A 9,485-nucleotide genomic window follows, 5' to 3' on the forward strand; every position below is an offset into this window, starting at 1 on the left:
GATGTCTTTGCCACATAGCATACATATTTGTGAACCGTACCGCTTTCAAAACTTCTTTAGAAACAATTTACCAAATGTATAGAACAGGGAAGCATTGATCAAAGGGGTGGTTCAGCTTTAAGCTAAGTTTTAGTATGTTATAGAATGGTCATTTCTAAGCAACTGTTCAATTGGTCTTCATTATTTATTTATTTTTATTTGTTTGCCTTGTTCCTCAGACTTTTTCCAGATTTCAAATGGGGGTCACTGACCCTATCTAAAAACAAATGCTCTCTAAGGCTACAAATGTATTGTTATTTCTGCTTTTCATATTCCATATCCCTCTGCTATTCATATTCCAGTCTCATTCAAATCAATGCATGGTTGCTAGGGTAATGTGTCACCTAGCAACCATACGGCTGAAACTGCAAACTGGAGAGCGGCTGAATAAAGGAAAATAACTTGAAAAACACAAATGCATGGCTGCTAAGGTAATTTGGACTTTAGCAACTAAATTGCCGAAATTGCAGGGTGGAGAGCAGCTGAATAAAAAGCTGAATGACATAAAACAAATAATAATATAATAAATGAAAACCAGTTGCAGATTGTCTCAGAATATCTTTACATCATGCTCAAAGTTAATTTAAAGGTGAGCAACCTGTTTAATTGCAATGTTGGAGCCTCACAGTGTACAGAGATCCATTGTCACCGATTTCAAGCAAGTCAGTACAGCTGTGTCTTGGACACAAGAGTTTCAGAAACATAGAAAGGCTACAAATGTATTGTTATTGCTACCCTCTCCTATTCATATTCCAGTCTCTTATTCAAATCAATGCATGGTTGCTAGGGTAATTTGGACCCTAGCAACCAGGTATATATAATTACATAAACAATCGAAAGCGGAGAACAGAGGAACAAACTTGCAGAATAACTGCTAAAGTGCAATTTTATTATAGTCCACACAACATGTTTCGGGCCTCACAGGCCCTTTTTCAAGTGTGAAGTGCCAGTGCAAAGTACAGCATTATATAACCACACCTGGGGGTGTGTCACCCCGCCCCCACCCATCATAGAGGTTTAACAATAAATATAAATATAAATATAAAAACATGTAATACATGTTAAGGTGGCAATATGTATGTGCAAGCGGTGAAAAGTGTCGACTGTGTTCTAAAAGTCCAAGATAAGAATCTCAACGTGAACCTAAAATGTAACAATAAAATGTAACAATAAAACAAACATTGTTAACACCAAAATTGGATATAATTCCATATATATAAAAGTGGATATATTTCCATATATAAAAACACTTGAAATAGTTTGTTAGAACTGCTAATAAAGCCTACTAACAGGGCAAGCAATGCTAAACATGTATTAATCATAGGCTATCGGTGCTAACTCATTAATATATATATTAAAGTATTCAGCTCTTACCCACAGTAGAAATGTAGGTTTTTCTCAAAATCTGGAATGAGAGAAATATATAAATGGCAGTTAATACAGAAATGGAGATAAGCTCCAATAATCATTCAGGCCCATAGGTGTCATAGTATTTAACTTTTTTATCCAAAGTGCTTCACGCTGCAGAAGCAATTTAGAGAGGTTGCCCCCTCTTTTAGGTCTTTTTACCTGTTCGAGCACCAACCATTTTAATTGTATGAGACTGTGTCCGTGGGATGTAAAGTGTCTAGATACAGGGGTATCTGACTGTGTGCCAACTTTATAATTCCTAATATTGCCTCTGTGTTCTTTTATACGTTCTTTCACAGACCTACTCGTTTGGCCCACATAGGCTAACCCACAAGGGCATTTTAGCATGTAGATCACATTTTTGGTCTCGCAAGTACAAAAATCCTTTAGCCGAATGATATTCCCTTTTGTCGGATGATTTACTGTGTCCCCTTTTATAATAGAACTGCAGCATATGCAATTCAGGCAGGCATAAGTGCCTTTTTTAGGTGGTCCCCAGAACATTGTGTTTGATTGTTTCTGGGTAACATCAGAGGGACAGAGACAGTCTCTAAGGCTACGTCCTCTAGTATAGCTAAAGAGCGGAGGTTGTTTAAACAGTGAGCCATATTTCGTATCTTGTTGTAAGATCGGCCAATACTGTCTAACGATTTGTTCAATTTTTTTGCTTTGTCTACCAAATTTAGACACAAAGGGAATTCTCTGAATTTGATTAGATCTATTTTTTTCTTTCCTTTTTAAGAGTTCTTGTCTGTCCTGTTTGCTTACTAGAGTCTCTATTGCTTGAAGTTTTGGTGTATAATATCCTCGTTGTGAGAATTTTTTTGTAAGCAAATTAGCCGCTGATTTGTATTGTGTATCAGTCGATGCAATGCGGCGTGCACGTAAATATTGGCTTTTTGGTATGGCATTCATGATGTGGGGGTTATGGTAGCTAGAAGAGAGTAAAAGTGTGTTACGGTCTGTGGGTTTAGAATACATCTCAGTTATGATGCTATTACCACAGATACCTAATTTTACATCCAAAAAGTTAAGTGATGTATTCGACCATTCCCCAGTGAATTTTATCGTCGGATGGTAAGAATTGGCTTCAATAAGCAGATTTTTGAAGGTATCTTCGGTACCTTGCCAAATAATGAGTATGTCATCCACATACCGCCAATATTTCAAAATGTGCCCCTTGAACTTACCCTGCAAAAAAATTTTTTGTTCAAGATGGTGAACAAAAATGTTGGCAAACGAAGGGGCCACCGACGCACCCATCGACGTACCCTGGCGTTGCCAGTAGTACTTGTCATTGAACTTAAAGTAGTTCCTATGCAGAACTAAAGTCAGACAATCTATAAGGAAATAGATAAGGTGATGTTGGATATTCGTCTCCAGTAAGGTTTCTTCAACATAGGCAATTCCCTCGTTTTGGGGTATGGCAGTATATAGACTTTGTATGTCTATACTGCAAAGGCTTACGTCCGGGCTAGTTAGGGTCAGATCTTGTAATTGTCTGAGTAGGTCAGTCGTGTCAGTTAGACATGTAGGTATATTTTGTACTAAGGGCTGCAGATACCGATCTACAAATTTTGAAAGAGGTTCCAAAATGGAACCTATACCCGATATAATAGGGCGCCCTGGTGGGTCAGTCAGTGTCTTGTGAATTTTTGGGAGTAGATAGAGAACAGGTGTACGGGGATAGTCGGTGATTAAAAAATCTTTTGTGGTTGAGTTTATGATCCCACTTTCCCATGCGGCTAATACCAGACTATCTACTTCCCGTTTTATAGACCAGACTGGATCGGTAGGGGTGACCTCATAGTGTTCCACTACAGACAATTGTCTGTTTGCTTCCTGCATATATTGACATGTGTCCATTATGACAATTGCACCCCCTTTATCGGCTGGCTTTATTACAATATCAATATTGTTAGTCAATGAGTGTAGGGCCTCTTTTTCTTTTTTTGTAAGGTTAGCCAATGATCTAGTGTTACCCCTAACGTCCCATATTTTTTGGACCTCCTGTTTAATCACATTTTCAAAGGTGGTAATTGCTGCATTTTCCACTACTGGATTAAAGCTACTAGGTTTTTTAAATTGGATATAATCCAGTTGGGTACCGGTATCTAGATCTGGATAATCTTTGAAATGCATTTTTAATTTAAGGCGTCTGACAAATTTCAAAAATTCTATTTCCCATTCATACACATTATTCTCATAGTAAGGTACATATCCCAAACCCTTATTTAACAGAGAAACCTCTGTATCAGTCAGTGAATATGAGGAGATGTTGATACATAAGTCACATGAGTCAGTTACCTCGGCTTGGAGTGGAGTCTCTGTGGATATTGCTCCCTTGGTATAGGTGCTCGAGGGTTTTTGTATGAGCGCTTCGGTGGATAGCCCTTTTCCCGTGGATCCACATCTAAAAAAGGCTGGCTGGAGGTGGATGGGCTGTAATCGTCGCTGCTGCTGGACGCATATGACTCCATATGTGCAGCATTTGGAGTGGAGCGATAGTTCTGGTGCGAGTGTCCGTGTGGGGCTGGCAATCCGGTCCGGGAACTTCCTCTGGTGCGTTGCCAATACTGTCCCTCTGCTTTCCGGTACGTTCCTCTGCCGCGATACTCCCTCTGGCGGCCACGATCTTCTCTCAGGTAGGAGCGGTCTTCCCTCTGCTGGTAACGGTCCTCCCGCCATGTATAGACCCGGTTTTGAAGATAATCGTTCGCGTCCCTTTCTAGTTTCGATGCCTTTTTAATTGCGACCTGCTCACGCAGTCTATTGAGTGGTTCACGCTGCTGTGAGAAGATTTTAACGGCTTCTTCCTCACCTTTATCCGCAATTATTTGTGTACGGAGTTTTTCAATATCTGATCTAATTGTCTCCACTTGCGTAGAGAGATTATCGACTGATAGTAGCATCAGGTCCAAGCTACATTTATTGCATATGGCAAACCACTGTTGGTTAAAGGCAGGGTCTTCAATGCCTAGATTAGGCTTAATGTCCAGCCGCAAGCCTCTTGGGATGCGCTTTTGTTTAATATACTGGGCCAAAGTGCTAACATGCAGTGTAAGGCTGATCTCTTTCTTTTGCAGGTTCAATAACTGTTTTCCAGCGTCATATTCTGGTGAAAAGTTGGAAACCTCCAACTGAAAAGATTCAACACGCTTCAAAATATATAATTACATGCCTGATTTATGACCCTTCGTTCTTGTTCATATTCACCCCAAACCATATGGCTTACAGTCCAATTGATTACAGACATCATCATGACTTTAAAGAACATGGGGACATTTAATATTCCTGCAATAATAGGAAAGTGTTATGTTTGCACTGATACATGATATTAACTATGTACACATACAGCAGATTTGTCCCTAGACAGGGAATAGACTTTAGTTTTGGGCTAAAAATCATATTCATTTATTTTAACTGAGCCATAAAAGTTTCTTCCCTACAGCTGTTTCAGAATACAGGTATGAGACCTGGTATCCAGAATGTTCAGGACCTGGGGTTTTCTTGATAATGGATCTTTCTGTAATTTGGATTTTCATACATAAGCCTACTAAAAACATTAAAAATGAACTAAATCCAATGGGCTTGTTTTGCCTCCAGTAAGGATTAAATATATCTTAGTTTATATCAAGTGCAAGATAATGTCTTATTTGATTAAAAAGTAATCTATGGGAGTTGGACTTTCTGTATTTTGGATCTTTATGGATAACAGGTCTCCGGATAACAGATCCCATACCTGTACCTGGGAATTACCTGTTGACCATTTACATAAAGGGTAGCTTCCCATCTGTGTGAGTCTCTTCACATAACAATGTTTTTGGAGTTAGAATTTTTCATTGCCAATTTTATTTGCGTTTTAAGGCCTGCTTAAAGGTGCTATCTTTTTTGACACACAAAAAAAATTTTTTTATTACATACCTCGTGCACTGTTGAAAACGACAGCATTTGCAGTTTTTCTTCCACTGGCAGATGGGGTTGCTTAATTCACTCTGCATTCACAAAATCTATATTAGATTTGCACAAAGGTAATTATTTTTACAAAACAATAATTGTTCTCGTTGCACATGTTCTTTTGTTATTGACTTTCACTATATTCCCCTATTTGTGTTGCCACAGTGGGGAGTGCTATAGGATTCCACCTTTGTCCTATAATCCTCTATACAGAAGCTAGAAGGAGAGTGGGCTAGTAATCCATGGGTGTGGCCTATTATCATGTAGGTGTGATCGTCTAATAGGGGTGATTCATTAACGTTTAGTATATTATAGAATGGTCAATTGGTCTTCATTATTTTTTTTTTTATAGTTTTATAATTATTTGCCTTTTTCTTCTGACTCTTTCCAGCTTTCAAGTGGGGATCGCCGACCCCATCTAAAAACAAATGCGCTGTAAGGCTACAAATATAATGTTATTGCTACTTTTTATTACTTAGCTTTCTATTCAGGCCTCTCCTATTCATATTCCAGTCTCTTGCTCAAATCAATGTACGGTTGCCAGAGTCCAAATTACCCTAGCAACCATATTGCTGAAATTGCAAACTGGAGAGCTGCTAAATAAATCAAAATCCACAAATCATAAAAAAATAGAAACCCAAATAGAACCCATTGCAAATTGTCTCTGAGTACCACTCTCTACATCATACTAAGGGGCCGATTCATGAAGCTCGAGTGAAGGATTCGAATAAAAAAAACTTCGAATTTCGAAGTGTTTTTTGGGCTACTTCGACCATCGAATGGGCTACTTCGACCTTCGACTACTACTTCGACTTCGAATCGAACGATTCGAACTAAAAATCGTTCGACTATTCGACCATTCGATAGTCGAAGTACTGTCTCTTTAAGAAAAACTTCGACCCCCCCACTTCGGCAGCTAAAAGCTACCGAAGTCAATGTTAGCCTATGGGGAAGGTCCCCATAGGCTTGCCTGGGATTTTTTGATCGAAGGATATTCCTTCGATCGTTGGATTAAAATCCTTCGAATCGTTCGATTCGAAGGATTTAATCGTTTGATCGAAGGAATAATCCTTCGATCGTTCGATCGCAGGATTTGCGCTAAATCGTTCGACTTCGATATTCGAAGTCGAACGATTTTAGTTCCTAGTCGAATATCGAGGGTTAATTAACCCTCGATATTCGACCCTTCATACATCTGCCCCTAAAAGTTAACGAGAAGGTGAACGATCCTTTTATTGGGCCTATCAGTATAGCAAGTATAAGCCTCTATTGAGAAATATCATAAAAATACAAATAGCTAGGCATAATTTTGCAGGAAACTTCGAGGATATAGTGGCTCTTTGATAATAAGGACTTTCTGTAGAAATCTGCCACCATATAATAAACCTCTGCATACAAAGTTGTGTTCCTTTCCCCAACTTTCAGTTGGAAGAGGCTCTAAATAAGCAACACATGAACTTCCAAATGAGCACTTGCACTCATGGCTCGTTTTTACATTTCAGCAAGATTTTATGACAAAGTGTAAAAAAGTTTATAGTTATTATATGATGAGCTTCTTGGCAGATATCCACTGGCAGCACCTGTATTTAGGGGCTTTGTGCTATTTAAACATCTCGGTCTAACCGTTCCTTTCTGCCTGAGGCTAACATTGAAGCATTGTGTCTCACAAATTCTTTTGCTTGTGTGAGCATTTTCATGTGTCTACCTCAAGTCACACAAATTCAGAGAAAGGTGCCTAATGTACAGAAACTGCCTAAAAATAAATGATCTACTATTTAAGTTCAGACTTGATTAAGTAGAACAGCCCCGGCCTCGGGACTGTCACATCAGCAAAAAAGTTCAACTATAAATATTCTTTCAAACAGACTATGCATTAGGGCAGACAGTGGTTAACCTACACCGAGCATCACCAGTATTCTCCATGCTCCACAACAGGTCTCTTTTGTAGATATTCTCGAAGATGATCCATATATGTAGGGCTTTCATGCACAGCTAGTTAAGGTATCATATATAATATCATTGTACCATATCTGCAAAATAAGCAACAAATTCATTAAAGCGGTGGTTCACCTTCAAACAACTAGTTGGTTTCAGATATAAATAAATAATGAATTTTTCCAATGACTTTCTATTTTTTACGTGTGACTGTTTTTCTAATATTGAAGTGTCAAGTGTCTTTTTTCACCTGAAGGAGCCCCGGAAGGGGGGTCGCCGACCCTGTAAACTGTTCTAAATGAATTGATCTAGTTGATACATTACTTATCTTTTTCCCTGCTGAGCAGAATCTCTGGGTTTCATTAGAATTGATACAATAGTTGCTAATACTCCAGAGATGCTGCTGAGAAATGTATCAACTAAATGTTGCAAAATTGTAACAGTTTAGAATCTGCACCTGAATTACTGAGCTGCCAGACTCCTTCACCAGAGACACGAACATTCAACTTTACACTTAGATTTTGGAAAAACAGTAAAAAAGAAATAATGGAAAGTAATTGAAAAAAGTATTTATTTATATAACCCCTTTAAATGGGTTGTTCACCTATAAATTAACTTTTAGTATGATGTACACACTGATATTCTAAGGGGGTTATTTATCAAAGAGTAGAATTTTCGAGTTTTTTTTTATACCTCAAAGGAACTCACAACTTGAATGGTTTCTAATTCAGGGAAAAAAACTCTATTCAGTGTGCTCGGGGTTAACAAGTTTTAGGCGGGAATATATTCAAATTGTTCAAGATTTTGGGCAAAACCCTCTAAAAAAAACCTTGAACATCATGAAGGCTTTTAACATCTTCAAATGGTTCAAGGGACCTTTAGATGTGGTATTTTCAGATTCAAGCTATTTCCAGGGTCGGGGTATAATGATTTTAGTTGAAAATGATTTTAGACCAAAAACATAACCTTGAAAACTTTGAACCTTGAATTTTTGTGGAAAAAACAACTCAAACTTTAATAAATAGCCCCCCTTAATAGACTTTGCAGCTGGTTTTCAGCTTTTTCAGTTATTTTGCATCAGCTCTCCAGTTTGGAATATCAGCAGATATCTGGTTGCTATGGTCTTGTTTACATTAGCAACCAGGAATAAAGACTGGAATATTAATAGGAGAGGGCCTGAATAGAAAGATAATTAATACAAACAATAATAATAAAATGTAATGATTACAGAGCAATAGTTTTGGGCTGCTGGGGTCAGTAACCCCATTTGAAAGCTGACGTAGAAGTGGAAGGCAAATAATTTGGAAGCCATAAAAATAAATAATGCAGACAAAATGCAAAGTTGCTAGGACATTCTATGCTGCTGTAAACATTAAACCTGAGTAAAAAAGAACAAGGTACAAAGGGATCTGGATTTCATAAAGGGTAAGTTTTATAGAGTTTGTTACTGGCATGGTCCCCATGTGGATAAAAATGCAGTTAAAATAAATGTAAAAGCATCTAAAGGTCAATGGTACATGCAGCATTTTGTCTTTAAATATACACAAGCAACATCTACCCATCGGATTGTGTTATCATTTGTGCACTACACCTGTACTAGCACATAACCAGAAAAGTGCTTTCAGAAGACAATTCCATTAATGGGGGGAATAAGGGACTCAAACTAGCAAGAAACTGGCCAAGTCTATCAGCATTTGCTACACCATACCTCATGTGCTCAGACAATCTGTACCTAGCTTATATAAGCCTCTCTGATATGTAACCCCAATGTACAATCACCCTTTACAAATAATATTTGAATATTTGAACAGCTCATGTGGCTTTATTTTTAGTTTTAAGTCTCGAACATTGAAGTAGATATTTACATAACACAGCAAAATTAAAACATTTTCAAAAAATAACAAAATGATACCTACTTCTACAAAAATTTAATTCCAGGTATGGGAACTGTTATCCAGAATGCTTAGGACCTGAGGTTTTCAAGATAACAGATCTTTCCGTAATTTGGAACTTCATACCTTAAGTCTATTAGAAAATCATCATCCCAATAAACCATAAGGGTCAGATTTATCAAGGGTCAAATTTCTAATTTGAAAAACGTAGAAATTAGAATTCAAAAAGACCAACCGAAATTTATTAGAAAA

General features: G+C 37.8%; 1 protein-coding gene across 1 annotated transcript; it reads right to left on the reverse strand.

Moving 5' to 3' along the window:
* Nucleotides 1-1,024: 1,024 nt before the first annotated feature.
* LOC121393797 lies at nt 1,025-7,484 on the reverse strand. Its single transcript, XM_041563318.1, has 5 exons — nt 7,305-7,484; nt 5,374-5,444; nt 3,757-4,743; nt 1,414-1,444; nt 1,025-1,182 (listed from the first exon to the last, which is right to left on the reverse strand). The coding sequence occupies exons 3-4, from the start codon at nt 4,359-4,361 to the stop codon at nt 1,438-1,440; spliced, it is 612 nt and encodes a 203-aa protein (XP_041419252.1). The 5' UTR covers nt 4,362-4,743; nt 5,374-5,444; nt 7,305-7,484; the 3' UTR covers nt 1,025-1,182; nt 1,414-1,437.
* Nucleotides 7,485-9,485: the final 2,001 nt, after the last annotated feature.

The sequence above is a fragment of the Xenopus laevis genome, chromosome 5L (genome assembly GCF_017654675.1).
Source record: "Xenopus laevis strain J_2021 chromosome 5L, Xenopus_laevis_v10.1, whole genome shotgun sequence".
In the NCBI taxonomy this organism is placed as follows: domain Eukaryota; kingdom Metazoa; phylum Chordata; class Amphibia; order Anura; family Pipidae; genus Xenopus; species Xenopus laevis.